Here is a 15,798-nt window from a genome sequence, read left to right on the forward strand (position 1 = left end):
CGTTTTACTCCTCGACCAATACGATACCGATAAGCGATATATAGACTATTGGTTTTGGGTCAAACCATGAATACTATATATATATATATATATATATATACATTCCCTATCCAGAGTGAAGCTTCACTCTGAAATTACAGAGTGAAGTTCCAATTTTGACACACTTTTCGGTCAAATTTTTTCACTATAAGCGATTCAATATTTAGGTATGTTATTCAAGATCATCTCCACAAAGTTTCATCCAATTTGATAATGGTTTGAGCTTTCAAAAGTGAGATTTGCACGAACGGTTCACGTTGAACAATTTTAATTCATTCATTCATTTAATATAATTTCAATACCTTAGCGATGTCCGAATTGGATGAAATTTTGTAGAGATGATCTTGAATAGAATACCTAAATATTGAATCACTTATGGTGAAAAAATTTGACCGAAAAGTGTGCCAAAATTGGAACTTCATTCTGTAATTTCAGAGTGAAGCTTCACTCTGGATAGGGACTGTATATATATATATATACACACACGTGTGTCCTAATTAATTGATTAATCACCCCTTTTACGGTTCTCATATATTCCAAAATTCAACGTACTAGAAACAAAGAGTCATGATAGCTAGCGATTAAACAAATTAAACAAATCAATATTCAAGAATCCATATGTTTAAGATGTCTAAAGTGAGATCTCGGTTGATACTGAATTGTTCCAGATGTCTCTTCACTGTATACTTGAGATATAATTGAGTAATGTCTTGATCTGTATTTTAGCAATATATAAATTCATCAATCTTTGATTACAGGGGTACGTGTCTAGTCGAATGTATAAGAAATTACTCCATTTCGGCCATGTGGATCAACAATATTCATAGATGATAGAACCTTAATTCATTACCAACCGTGAGCCCATAATTAACCATGAACCTTAATGCACGCTTCTCCGATCTTAATTTTAATTGTTATTTTTGAAAAACTTTCAATTAGTACATGATCGAGTGCCTGCAGCTAGCTTCCACTAGCTAATACAATTTTTTTTTAGAAGTCCACTGATACAATTTTGCTTGCTATTAATTTGACATGTACACGTTTTTGTATTCTTGTTAATTATTTTGGTTTATTCCCTTTCTTCTGGACGGGCGGATTGTGCGACTGAAAATTCTTTGTTTTCTTTCTACTACCGAAGCATAATAAGGCTAGGGCAGAGCGCGCTGAGGTTTTCTTTATCTGAGATTCATTATTCAAGTAGCTAGGCCATGTCATGATTGTCATCCCATAATGTGATCGAGGGATCTTCAGGGAAGTCGATCTAGCCTAATTTTTTTACTTAATTAAACAATAAAATAGTTCATTAGTTGATGTTGTTGATTATGCATGCATGTCTTGCTGTATTCCAAATGATGAAAGTACCTACTGTACGTAAACGTACATTGAGATGATGAAATATGTTCTGAATTAGTTTATAAATTATATTCTCATCATTCTTTGTTTCAATTGCCAAAAGAATTCAAGAATCTGAATTAAACGTACAGAAAAGAAAATGAAAAATTGTTTATGCGTAGTTGCATAGGCCGAATGCACAAAAGCCACCAGCTTCGCACCTATTGTTGCATCCGCCACAGTGACTTCTGTTGAAAGATGGATTCACACATTTTCCTTTGCAACAAACCTCACTGTACTTGCATTTCTTCCCACATTTCCCACAGTTAAGCTTGTCCGTTAAAACATTAACACACTTCTTCTTGCAGCAATGAGGTCCTGGGCTTCCCCTAGTATAACATATCCCGGGGAATTTGTTACAGGTCAACTGCCCCCTATGCGTTCTCATCTTTTGCCTGAGAGAGCGGTCATTTATGTTCAAGAATGAGGAGTTTGATTCAGTTTCATTGTCTGAAGAGCCCAGAGAGTCATCGAGAGCGACTTCTTGATGATCATCTTTATCTTCCTCTACAGTGGGATTTGCTTCAATGTTTATTAGGAGAAGACTAAAGAGGAGAATCAAAATAAGGAAACCATGAGTAATGATGAGCTTCATGGTAAAGAACGAGAGAGCTACTGCTAATATGTTATGTGTAATTTTCTGGGAGGGAAGAAGCTATGAGAATGGTTTGATTAAGGGTGACAAATGGAGGTCGGTTTTTATAGTGAAGTTTACATGCAGATTTTCTCTTTGATGAGTTAGTGGAGTGGTCTACATAGTACATACCAATAAATAATCAACTTTGAATTATGAAAAGTGCAGCTAAGTTAGGTCCTCATTAGTCAATTCTAATGTCAAACATGTTCGATTATATATAATGAGAAGGAACATGTCAAACAATATATTTCGAAAGGAATTGAATATTATGCTGACTTATTCATTATGTGTAAATTAAATTACAGAACCCAGATGCATGACTTGCATGAGTTGCATCTATAACGTGCCTTTTATCAAAAGGCTCTAAATGATCAACAATGATATAATTGTACATAATACAAAACTGACATGCCTAAGACATTAGACCATGAATGACATCATAAGATTAAGCATGATGTGATATATCATATATGAAATATAGATGTTAAAGTCATTGAAGGATTTCGAACTAATTTCGAACTATAGGCACCAGACCGGATAAACTACCTCGGATTTCTTGAAATCCAATTTCGTACCAGATAGTACTAGCTAGAAGCCTAGAAGTTTGGGATATATTCATGTGAACAATGAAGGATTTCGGATATTGACTAGACTTTCTTCTAAACCTTGGCCGCAATCCACACAAATAGAGTCATCCACTATGTTCAATCAACATCTAGCTAGAACTTTATAGAGTTTAGACGATGTAGATTTTCCGCGTTAATCCGAATGAAAGCTTTGACATAACAATCGATCTTCCTCAAGATTTGTTTTACACTTGGCGCCCTGGACCCACATACCGAACCCACCCTTCACAGTTACATGTGCGGCCGAGAATCTCGATCACACTACTCTTATATATGTAATATTGTAGATTTAGGGTTTGATATGCAACTTTTGTGAGAAAATGTTCGAGATAAGGAGGCACCGAATTGACGGGTAGTGTTAGAAAAGAGACCGTGTAAAAAACTGGAGAAAGAAAAGATGCATCTCAACGTGTTGCGAGGCTATGGCGCGCTAGTTAGGTTAAGAATATACTGGGAAGATGAATCTCACATGAAACACGAGCTCTTTTTCTTGCATATATGTATTTTCCTTTCTTCCCTAGTTCCCTACACCACGAGCCAGGAGCTCCTCTATTGCTTCAGTTACATGTTTACACCTGGACCCAAGTTTTGATAAATGTTAGGACTAGGAAACTAGGTGCCCCTTAACCTTTATATATTAATTTCTTCTTTTCCTTACTAGTACGTCGCATTAGCTTTCACCTTTGAGCAGCCATTTTCAATTAGAATTGATATTGTTAAATGTTTATGTATAACACAATGTAACACAATCAAACTATACAACACTAGCCGTTTTCATTAATCATCCATTTGTCTTTGTGTAAATGGATGATGGAGCTTTGAAACCGTCAATCATCCATTTTTGTTTTATCATTACAATTGCTAATATGCTACAAGGAGTATTGTGAGCTGAATTCATGATTTTTTATTTACGAGGAGAGACTAAATTCACTCAACCATATAATACTTGGCGTCACTCATTCATTTGATCATACAATTTGACTTCATTTATAATAAAATATCTTATTAGCTCGGTGAAATGTTAGTAAATTTAATCATAAAAGAGTCATGTATAGAGATACTCTGAAGTAAACATGCTTAAATTATGCTATCAGCTAAGATCGTCTCTAAGAGTTAATTAAACACGTATATTATGCACAATTTGAATTTTCATAAGACTGGCGATAAAACACTTAACAAAACTTGACTGCCAAGTAGATTTAAAAAGGGACAGTATGACCAAGATCGATAGACATAGGCCTCAAGACCGCACAGCGAATTAATAATACTTCATAATGTCAAGACGTAAGGACCCAAGTCTCACTTTAATCGATTGGCTTCCTCATAACTTGATGCCAAAGCGCCAACATTCTCACATCTTGATCTCGAATGATCGGCGACCCTTGAACGCGTACGTCGTCAATGAAAATAACGTTCAGATCCGATCGACTATATATTTAGCGGCGCGGAGAGACTACTAGCTACTATATGAAGGCTAGCCTAGCCTAACTATTTAATTAGAAAGTGGGTACAATATATGAGATGCATCAGCATCACCATGTCAAGGAAGAAAGAAAGGACCGGATCGCGGACGCAGTGAAGACAAGCTGGTAGTCTAGGACTCTAGGGTTTCCTAGTTAATGAGAAAAAAAAAACATTCTAAATCACTTTTCTCGTTTCAAATTGTTCCTAGTTGTAACCCTAGCTTTACCTTCAAGACCTCGAAGGCACATTTCTTGAAGCGTTTTACAAGCATCAACAACCTGATGAGATGGAAGCATAAAGGTGGTCATTTCCACTTTAATATATGTACGTACAGTCCCCTTTTTTTACAGCTAGCAAAAGTGATTGGGGCAATTGCGAAGCTAGCAAATATTCCAATCAAGTAGATCGATTAAAGTACCTGTACGATTGTGACCCAACATGCTGTTAAAAGAGAGTGATTATAGATCAAGAACAACTAGTTCTGGCTTTCTGCTAACTTGTTCCTCAATCTAACTCAATTCGAAGCTAGACCAAAAGGAACAAATATATCTACTCTTCTTATATCAAAGACAAGCATATATCTTAGTATACATACCAAACATAGCTAGCACTCCTAGCAGCTTTGGTTTTTGCAGGTATCTCCTCCAACATGTGGTGTGTATTAATTTTCATATTGATCCTCTTCTCCTCTTCCTTTGACTCCACCACTGCTCATAAGAGAACCAATGCTTGTACTCCCATCAACCCAATGAACATGTCTAACTGCAAGAAACTAATCACTTTAGGAGCTGAACTCGGCTGGAACGTCAACATTAACAACAAATCCCACATTGATATCTTGTTCACCATTCCAATCTCTACAGACGACTCACCAAAATGGGTCGCCTGGGGAGTGCATCCAGGTCGGAAAAGGCCTCATATGGTCGGAACCAGGGCCATCATCGCCATTGCACAGTCGAACGGGACTTTGAAGGTCAGCAAGTACAACATCACCAGTGACACCAAGCGGGGGTGTCGTCTGCAGCCTCTGCAGCCTTCCGAAGATTTCGAGGATGTCGTCGTCCAAAACATGTCAGGTGACGTGAAACCTAACAGATACATGTCAATTTTTGCGACGCTAATTCTGCGTCTAGATTGTCTAGATTCAGATGCGTACGATATTGAAAGGTTCAACCATGTGTGGCAAGTTGGCTATGAAGCTGATGAGGTTCATTTGGAGCCTAAGATGCACCCGACGGCTCTACAGAACGTGGATAGTACAGAGACTACAAACTTGCGCACTCGGAAAGGTATCAGCGTTGGACATCGTCGGCATCATCTTAGAACGGTAACATGCTTTTTTGCATATGTAGTCTTGTCACGAAAGCTTCTTTATGTCCTAATTGACCGGCCAGCAATGCGAAAGATACGCACTAAGATCGAATTAACTTGCATAAATCTAAGATCTTTAACATAACTCGATTCAGTAGATTGACATACATAAATTTGTGTCGACTAGCTAGCATTTTGTGTTGAAGACATTTGGAACATTTCTCTTTCAACAAAATATTTGTAAAAATCAGATATAAACCCATATTACAGTATATAGTAAGCATTCATGAATCCATAGCAGGTAAAATTCCCCAAGAATAGATAGATGCATAACAAGTGCCGTTTCAACCTTTTTCTTTCTAACTTTACAAATTATGACAAACGTTGATGATGATTTGTAATCAGATCCACGTACTAGTGTACTACGGATACTTGCTAACTTGCCTTCTTTCCTTGTCAAATTAATATCTTTGCTTTTCTAACAGGTGCATGGGATTCTGAATATTGTGGGATGGGGAATACTGTTGCCCTTTGGAGTGATTATGGCGAGATACTTCAGAAAATTCCCCTTTCCAATTACAAGATGGTTTTGTTGTCATGTCTCCTGTCAGATCATTGGTTACGTTCTCGGCACAGCTGGTTGGGCAACCGGAATATGGCTCGGACAAGCTTCCAAAGAATATCACTTCCACACCCACAATATTCTCGCCATGAACATCTTTGCATTCACCACGTTACAAGTAATTCACTCTACTCTTCCGATATGCATATATGGTTTTCCATTTGCTTCCAATTGTTATAAACAGTGTTGATTTTACTATGTTGTCCAGATGATTGCTCTGCGTTTAAGGCCCTTGCCGACCGATGATTACCGGAAATACTGGGACATGTACCATCATTTTCTGGGCTATGCACTTCTGGCACTGATCATAGTGAATATATTCCACGGCATTGCCATTTTGAAACCAAACAGAACCTGGCATTGGGCTTATATTGGAATCCTTGCAGTACTTGCTTCGGTCGCTTTGGGATTGGAGGTTTATACTTGGTGTACATACATCAAAGAAAAAGAAAAAGAAGAAAAAGAAGAAAAAGAAAAACTCGAAAAGGAAAAAAAAGAAAAACTCGAAAAAGAAAAAGAAAAAGCAAACACTCCAGTAGAAAATCAACCTAGTAGTACTCAACCAGCTCATACCTCTTGAGGAAGTGAATTTGATATAGCCGACCAGCTAAATTCGGTAAATTTTCGACTTTCGCGACATTATCTACATAGCTCTATAGTATCGCTGCTAATTTATCTTCTTTATTTTCCGAATTATTATTTCACTCTATGTATGTACTTGAAACCTTTCAATAGAACACGATTGTTTATTGTACTTTCAACGATCAATTGTTCAGACGCGATGATATGATATGTACATTGATGATATTAATATTGAAGTAAACATTGACCTACGTACTTACATTAAAATGTATGCGTTCTTAGTTCTTTGTTAATCTGTTGTTTGCACTAATACTACTGTTAGAGGGCGAGTGAAAATAAGTAGACCTATGCAAGTAATGCATGCAATCAATATTCTCACAATATACACTGAGCATTATGGTTTGTTTTAGTCACTCATGTGCTAATAATTTTGTTGGTTTCTCTTCTTGGTCAACATATGTGAATCATTAGCTCGTAAGTCCGTTCATAGAGTTCACTACTACATAAAAGGAATTTGATACTTCGATAATCAAGGTGTTAGCTAGCCAGAGTAATCCGTGCCAACTATAACCGGCCACCAATTCATTATTCATATGAGCTGCTTCAAACCAGAAGTTACAACTTACAAGTACTATTCTTTAACAAATCCAAGGTGTGAGGAAACATGAAAAATAAAATCATGAACTCGATTTCATCGGATGTAACCAAAAAAAGAAAAAGATATCAGAGGTTTCAGCTTATGCATATATAAATTAATGACTTGTTTTTCTATTTATTTTGAGAGTTGGTTGATCGGGAGATTTGAGCTATGAACAAAAAATGTGGTTAGTTTCGTTATCCGCAATGGTGCTAGTGCATGCAAGTAACTAGTAAGTTAAAGCTAGAGAATTATGCATATGGATAGCAAGACAAAGTGATTAGTGATTACAAACAAAACACTACCTTATAGCCAAACGTATATTGTAACATCCATAAATTCAGAACAGTAAAATTTCGAATTTGTGGATGCTAGCACTCTGATATAACTTTAATAAATGAAATTACGTTACAGCAGCTGAATATCTTATCCAAGTTTAACAAAACACTTAGATTTCAAACTGTAACAAAACGTAAATACACTTGTAAGTTGTACAGTAGTCAACTCTCACAAGTCCTCACCAAAATAGGAAAATGAACGGAAGTAGAAACAGCACCCTGCTGTTACACTGCTCACTCCTGCCTCCTCTACTACTGCGAAGTACCTGTAATACTACCTCCTGCACCATTAATGGTACACCAGGATTGTAAACACAAACCTGGTCAGCTACAAAGCTGGTATGAGTAAACTAAAAGAATTACTCAAGGATAATGTAACATATTTCTAAACTCCGAAATATATATAAAACAACATTATCATCACAACACTAACAACGTCAACTCGCAACCAATGCCACAACAACGCCACATATTGTCACACAAGTATAATCACAACTCACAATCACATCGCAACACATGCAGAACATTCTGGGTTAATGCGACCCTCAAGTCGCACCCAGAAGATTGGCAGTAATACTAGAGCTCTAGATGTTCATCCCCACAACCAGCCAAGGAGTGGTTCTGACATATGCCTACGCCACTAAGGCCGCCACACATGCAGAACATTGAAATTCATTTTGCCACTTGGGCCGCCACTAAGGCTAAATCATATGTATTCATTTTCTTTCGCCAAACTGGCCGCCACTAAGGCAGAACTATTCACACAAAGTCTTTTGTCTAAAAAGGCCGCCACAAAGTCAACACCACAACCCACAAAGCTACACACGCAATAATCATACCGGAAGGTACATTTTCTTCCCTTCCGGTAACAACAAAATAATCACAACACAATAACGCCGGAAGGTACATTTTCTTCCCTTCCGGTCACACAACATATAAGCACTTCGACTATACAAATATTCCATCCAAAAACCTCCAATTTACCGAGAGGTACATTTTATTCCCCATCGGTCCCATCCTCCACAATTCAGTGAAAACCAACTAAAAATACACAATATATTTCACAAATATAGTAGTTTTATATACTTAGTGATAAATATATACATATCCTATTACCATTTAGATATACGTATATAATCACTAAATATATATACATTTATATTCAATCACACAACATGTAAAAATATGTAAAATGTAAGTTCACACGTCTAGTTACCGCCAAGGTAACTAGACCAAACGTGAGGTTTACTCACCTTTTCGCTCCCGCAAACAACTTGTAATCCTCAAGTGAGATCACTCGCTTGCTCCTTCAATTACCTAAGTGACAAAACATCACTTAGTAAAAACAGAACTAAAACCACTCAACACAACAAACCCTCTTTTAACATAAGGAAACTCCACACCTTCTTCCTTATGTAACTCTCGGTCTCTCTCTCTTCTTCTCAACTATCCCAAAATAGCAACAAAAATCATAATCAATTAAACCACTTCACAACTAACCACTTAACCAAAACTTCACCCAAAATACAGACACAACTAACTAGCCAAACCAGCAACAAACCCACTGTCCACACCCTCTTAACTTCCCTCAACTCAACCTAACTCAACCTCACTGCCCCAAACACAACCTCACAGCAAAATAAGTCAAGGTAAGAAACTCCTTACCACAAAATATTGACAACAAGGTTGAGGGACTACTAGAGGGCAGTGGCAATTCTCCTCCTCTCCAAACTACTGCTGTGGAACTGAGTTGCTGCCTAATACCACTCCAAAGCCTATGCAGCTGTGAAGTTAACCCCTGAAGTGACCCAAGGCTCTATGCCAACAATGATGCCGCAGCTTGCAGTGGCAATGTCCCCAGATGCAGGTATGTTACTGCTGGAGTTCCTTGGACATGCATGGAGGGGTGTGAATGTTCAGTTGGGTGCAAGGTTGAGTCAGTACAGCTCTAGGATGACTGGTGGTGAAAGATTGGTGGCGGAATGGAGAGTTTGGAGTGAGGGAAGATTTTTCTGAAACAAGGAAGAAATGGAGTCGGTTGATGAAGAAGAGAAATGAGGAGGAAAGAAGAAGAAATGGAAGTCTTGGGCTAGAGAGAGAGAATGAGAAGATGAAACTAAATAGATATTTTCCAATACCTCCTCTCCCTATTTTACTCTTCCCACAACAACTTCCGTAATTAAAATCTCGCTCCTCCAACTTCCGATTACTACGTGTCACATGTCTACAAACTCGTTTTGACGAGCTCTACGACTTTTGTGAAGGAACTTTTCGGAAACGAGCGACGGATCAAAAGTCAACTCTTAAGTCAACCGAATTAAATCGAAAAAAACGACTTAATGGTTCTCGAACCGATTTTTCTACTTCGAATGAAGGTTCTTTAAAAGACGTAGAATATGGATATAACCAAAATATCATTTCATTAATCTTCATGAAATTACAAGACATTAGTAACGAAATTCGGGTTATTACATATATCTTCATTTATTGATTTGTATTTTGTAATGCTACAGGAAATCAAGAATTAATTCGTACCATATTAATGCATGAGAGCAATGGTTAATCATATAAACACTTTGTACTGTTACACTCCAATTCTCCAAAGTCCAAACTTAATTGATTATAAAACGCAAGTCTCTATCTTATTAGAAACCCCGTTCACTAAAAATTAACTAAATAGAATGGTCGACTGCCCCGTTTTCCGGTAAAAATACCATTTTAATTTTCTTTAAAAAGCCAAATAAAATGGAGGGATATTGTATATAGAATTATATTTACAAAGAAATGAGGATAAAATGAAATATTTGAAGTCATGATTGGTCCAAAACTGCAGATAGAGACCAAACACAAAGGAAGGCTAGAAAAGAAAAGAGACAAGAACTGAGAAAGTGAAGAAACAACCGAACTTGGAAAACCAAACGGTCCACATTTTCCCCAAATTTTCCACTGAATGGCTGCTGCAGCGGCCGAAAACGTAGCCGTATCGGCGCTCCGGTCCGTCGTTCTCCGAGTCAGGCAGGCTGCGGAGCGATCGGGCCGGGATCCGAGTCAGGTCAGGCTGGTAGCGGTGTCGAAGACGAAGCCCGTTTCTCTCATCCGGCAAGTTTACGACTTCGGCCACCGTCGTTTCGGCGAGAATTACGTCCAGGAAATCATGGAGAAAGCTCCTCAGGTCTTATCTTTGTCTCCGTTTTAAGTATTGTGGGACTGAAACGCGGTGTTTTGATTGGGGCTCTGTGTGTGTCTGCAGCTTCCTGAAGATATAGAGTGGCATTTTATTGGTCATTTGCAGAGCAACAAAGTCAAGTCGCTTCTGGGTATCACTCTCTTTCTTCGTTCGACTCTTGGGTTTTGATGGTTCATCAAAATATGATATGGGTTCTGTAAAGAAATGATTTTTTTTTGCATCCTGATTATGTTGTAGTAGTCTTGACTCTTGAGAATGTTCACAGCTGCAACAAATCTGTCTAGTAATGAGAGTTAATGAATGTTTTGTGTTTCATCATGTGAGAGTTTGGTGTCTTGTGTGCGGATTCTTAGGTTAGTGATCATGTTGTGAGCTCTAAAAAGTGATTATAATGTTTCAATGCGAGTCTTGTGTAGTTGTGATTGGGTTTGGCTTTTAATTTAGTTACTCTATGCAGCTGGAGTGCCGAATCTGGCATTGGTTGAGGGTGTAGACAATGAGAAGGTACAGACAAGTTCAATATTGTAGTTTGCTAATGTTGGGTATTTATTGAGAATAATGTATACAAAGGAAAATCATATGAATTACTTTTTTAAAATTTCTGGTATCATGCACTGAAAAACTTAAAAAGAGGCTTTCAGTTACAGTCATTGAACTGAAGTTGTGCTTGTTTTGTGAATCACCAAGTTCGTTCATTACTTTCTTTTCATAATTGCAGTTAGCAAATCATCTTGATCGGGCAGTTTCCAATCTCGGAAGAAATCCTTTAAAAGTTCTGGTCCAAGTTAATACCAGTGGAGAAGAATGTAAGTAATTTTAAATCACTGCTTCTTCCTGTACTAATTGTCGCCAACATTAATATGGCCCCGGAGGCATTCAAGTTGAATGAGTCTTTCTGTTCCCTCCTTCACCTTTAATCACCTTTAATATGTGCATTGATCTTTCCCCTCAGTAATGCATCTGTGGTTTTCTTTGGTTACAAGGAAAATATTACCTAAACAAATTTACTCTATATTCTTATGTTTAGTCACCAAGTCATCTCAAATGTTATATCCCCATATCTTAATGTGTCTATAGACTGATCTAAGCAAATTTAAGATGACCTCAACAATTAAAAATAACTCAACTGCTTACTGCAGTAGCTGAAGCTGCTTGCAGCCAGCAAATTAGATATATAGTTTGTCACATGTGGAAAGTTGGTTTATTGGCTTTCTTATCACCAAATTGCCAGAATTGCTTTGCATTGCCAAGTCACCATGCTCATGTATTTTTCTGTCATACGTGCAGCTAAATCCGGTGTAGATCCTTCTGGTTGTGTGGAACTTGCGAAACATATCAAATTGCAGTGCCCAAATCTAGTGCTTTCTGGCCTAATGACAATAGGGATGCGTAACTATACATCAACTCCAGTGAACTTCAGGGTAAACTTATTACGTGCATTAGGTGACCATGGGGTGCTGGTGCGGGGAAAGAGATAGTATTAGTTTATTATTACCCGGGACATTCAGGATATCTGTCTGATTGCCATTATTTTTAGTGCCTCTTTTAGTAGCCATATATATTGATATTGATTCCGTTTCTGGCTTAGTTAGGAGGCAAAAATCTTCTCAATTTAATGTCGTGTTTAATTTACTGAGGTGTTTTGAGGGGCCTCTTCCCAGATATTTTCCTTATAAAGGGGAGGGGATACCAAAACCATCTTTGCGACAGGGGTTGGTGGTATATCCATTTAATAATGGAAGGCCTACTATTGTTGTTGTGTAATGTCATTAGTTTTTTTTTTGTTCTTTCTCTGCCCTTTTAGTTATTGACCCTATTTTATATCTTCTAATTCTACAGATGTTATCAAGGTGTAGAACTGAGGTATGCAAGGAACTTGGTATGGCAGAGGAGAACTTTGAGCTGTCAATGGGCATGTCTGGTGATTTTGAGCAATCGGTATGGAATGCCCCAAGACCCCAAGTCCTCATCTGCAATTTTAATCCCTTAATCTGTGCTTGATAGACATTAGACACCTAATGTTCAACTTGATCCCTGCAGATTGAAATGGGCAGCACCAATGTCAGAGTTGGATCCACCATATTTGGACCAAGGGAGTATCCAAAGAAGCAACCAAATTAGTATGTTGCATTGCATCCCCAACCATTGATGCTTTGTGCGTATCTTTGTAGATCCTGGCAAAGTTTGCTGCAGAACTGCAGAAATGGCCTCCTTTCAGTTGTATAGGATACCATATTGTTCACCATATGTAGCAACCAGGAAATGACTATTATAATTGGAAATTGATATGCTGATATACATGCAACTAAATCATGTACCCCAGAATCTTTGTTCCCAACAGAAAAAAGAATCATGTACCACAGAATCTTCCTGAAATTCAATACCATTTCATTTGTAAGTGTATGTTTGTCCTCCTCAAAGTCGTTCAGAAGTTTTGTTTTTGTTTTGAAAGGGAAGTTTTGCTTAGGGCTGGGCGCGGGTTCACCCGGGCTATTTTTTTCAGGGTCTGGGCTCGGCCCGGTTGTAGTATTACGGGCCGGGCTTTGTTCTTAACAAATCAGGGCCCGGGTCAGTTAATTGCAGGGCCCGGGTAAAACCCGGACCGGTATCATCCGAGCCGAGCCCGCCCGGTATTCCGGGCCTAATTCTGTTTTTTGTTATGTTCCAGTGTCATTGTATCTATTCTATAAGTTTAGGATCACTTACGAAAAGCCAATTACATAATGTCCCGGGTTTCCGGATTTTTTTGTTGTTTAAGGATTTGAAGGCCCAGACATAACAAAGCCCGGCACGTTTATCACATGACAACACACGAAGAAGAAAAAAACCCGACTCGCCCGGACGGGCCCGTCGGTCCGATCATGGTTTTTTTTTTCAAGCTTTTTGCCCGGCCCTAGTTTTGTTAAAAACATAAGCAGGTAGATTATGCGATGTTTACTTCATGGTGCAAGTTAAATATGTAAAATGAACTGTCCTCAGCTCCTAGTGTTCAAATCTATACTTAGTATAGCTCTACATCTAAAAACAATAAGCAGGTAGATTATGCCTTGTTTACTTTATTTTCATTCTATATGTTGCATCATATTTTTCAATTTCTGCTAATTTACCTCCCAGTCAAATTTTAGCAATCACATCAGAATCTTTCGGTCAGTTCCGATAGCATGTAGTGAGGAAATTCCACACAATTCATTCCAACTCGAAGTTTCATGTTCCTTCAACGTCAATAAAGTATTATAAAATCCTTTTTAATTTTCAAGTAACATAGGGTTGAACATCAGATACTCACATACAAGTCACTTTCTGATCATTTTTTCTAGTTATAAACATATAAAGCAATTTAATTGACAATTTGACATGAAAATGTTTAGTTTTGCTATACAATGGGCTACATTTGTTGCTAGAAAGTAGAGCGCATGAAGAGATTATAATTAGGAGAAAGAGGTATGTTAATTCATTCTTCACTAGTCCCCTATATAAAGGTATTGTACCGTCTATACGTTAGAAAAACTTTATGACCTTTTAAATTACTTGGCGATTACTTAAACTACAATAGAAGCACATTAAATTAATACTCGACTAATTAATAATCTCGCTAAAATAATATTGTTTACCGGTCTCGACTCAGGGCTAACGTGCTAAATTAATATTTCACTAAATTTGTAAGATAATATAAATGTGAGAATTCATATAGACCCCATTGAATATATAAATTAATAATGACATATAATAAATCGTACATTTATGAGGATTTCATTGAAGAATTTAGTTGATAAATTAATAAGTTATTAATTAATTGATAAACTAATAGATTATTAATTTATCGATATATTAAAATCTTGCTAAAATAGTAAATTTTCTCAGTCCTGAGCCTATTAATTTATAGAAGTTTTACTGCACTTACTACTTAGTGATCACTCACATGTTATTTTGAGAGCGTCATCAGCGTTAGCTTTCTTTTTACTCACAAGTTATGGTTTGATACTTACAAACATTCTTGATGTTAGCTAGTAAAATTGATCCCATTATACCCATATATATATATATATATATATATATATATATATATACACGCACAGTCAAAATAAAATCTAGGGCGGGGATATATTGGTTCGGTTCGGTTTTTGGTCTAAACTAAAATTAAACCACTTTGATCGGTTTTTCAGAAATTCAAACCATTTACTAAATTAAATTAGCATGAACCGAAACAATCAATTTTAACTGAAATCTGGTTCGGTTTCGGTTCACACCCCACATGCAAAAAATTTAAATTTTTCAAAAGGTGGGACTCGAATTCCTACCTAAAGGTGATGCCACAAATCATTACATCACACACACTTATTTATGTAAAGATTATATTTATTCCCATTTTAATAGATATTTTCAATAAAACATCAAAATGTCAATACTGAGATTCAAACTCCTGAACTAGAATATAACAACCATGCACTCTACCAACTGCGCTAGACAACTTTATATATTTTGTTTCGTTATTTTTTGTATTAATACCATTTTTTTAATCATTAAATTAAATTCGGTCGGTCCGTTTTTTTCATATTCCGAACTACATCTTTTCATTTCAGTTATCCATACCATATTTTCAGTTCAGTTCGGTCGGTTTTTCTTGTTTAATTCGGTTTATACCCATCACTAATTAAACTTTGGGGTAGAGGTGACAAATGGGCCCAAAAGCCTGAGCCCGGCCCGGACCCAACACGTTAAAAATCTGCCCGGCACGGCCTGAGCCCATTAGCAACCCGGCCCGAGCCCGTTATTGTAATGGACCGGGCCATGCCGAGATATTTTGGCTCATGGACCCGACAAGGCCCGAGCCTATTTTTAGCCCGACACGACCCGAACATGATTAATTCATGGGCCGGCCCGTTAAACACATAATTTTATATTACTTATACCAATATTTAAACAATTATCATTACTAAACCTGAATATTATATTTTTTAAATTG

General features: G+C 37.3%; 3 protein-coding genes across 3 annotated transcripts; 2 read left to right on the top strand and 1 right to left on the bottom strand.

Moving 5' to 3' along the window:
- Positions 1 to 1,543: 1,543 nt before the first annotated feature.
- Positions 1,544 to 2,026, bottom strand: LOC126787140 (stigma-specific STIG1-like protein 1). Its single transcript, XM_050513067.1, has one exon. It carries the CDS (start codon positions 2,024 to 2,026, stop codon positions 1,544 to 1,546), a length of 483 nt encoding a protein of 160 aa, XP_050369024.1.
- A 2,781-nt stretch (positions 2,027 to 4,807) lies between these two features.
- On the top strand, positions 4,808 to 9,664 carry LOC126787141 (cytochrome b561 and DOMON domain-containing protein At5g35735-like). Its single transcript, XM_050513069.1, has 4 exons — positions 4,808 to 5,485; positions 5,955 to 6,209; positions 6,300 to 6,519; positions 9,423 to 9,664. Exons 1-4 carry the CDS (start codon positions 4,808 to 4,810, stop codon positions 9,662 to 9,664), a joined length of 1,395 nt encoding a protein of 464 aa, XP_050369026.1.
- An 822-nt stretch (positions 9,665 to 10,486) lies between these two features.
- On the top strand, positions 10,487 to 13,238 carry LOC126787809 (uncharacterized). Its single transcript, XM_050513716.1, has 7 exons — positions 10,487 to 10,820; positions 10,899 to 10,965; positions 11,293 to 11,339; positions 11,554 to 11,641; positions 12,123 to 12,256; positions 12,675 to 12,773; positions 12,876 to 13,238. The coding sequence occupies exons 1-7, from the start codon at positions 10,599 to 10,601 to the stop codon at positions 12,954 to 12,956; spliced, it is 738 nt and encodes a 245-aa protein (XP_050369673.1). The 5' UTR covers positions 10,487 to 10,598; the 3' UTR covers positions 12,957 to 13,238.
- Positions 13,239 to 15,798: the final 2,560 nt, after the last annotated feature.

Source organism: Argentina anserina, chromosome 3 (genome assembly GCF_933775445.1).
Source record: "Argentina anserina chromosome 3, drPotAnse1.1, whole genome shotgun sequence".
NCBI classification, from domain to species: Eukaryota; Viridiplantae; Streptophyta; class Magnoliopsida; order Rosales; family Rosaceae; genus Argentina; species Argentina anserina.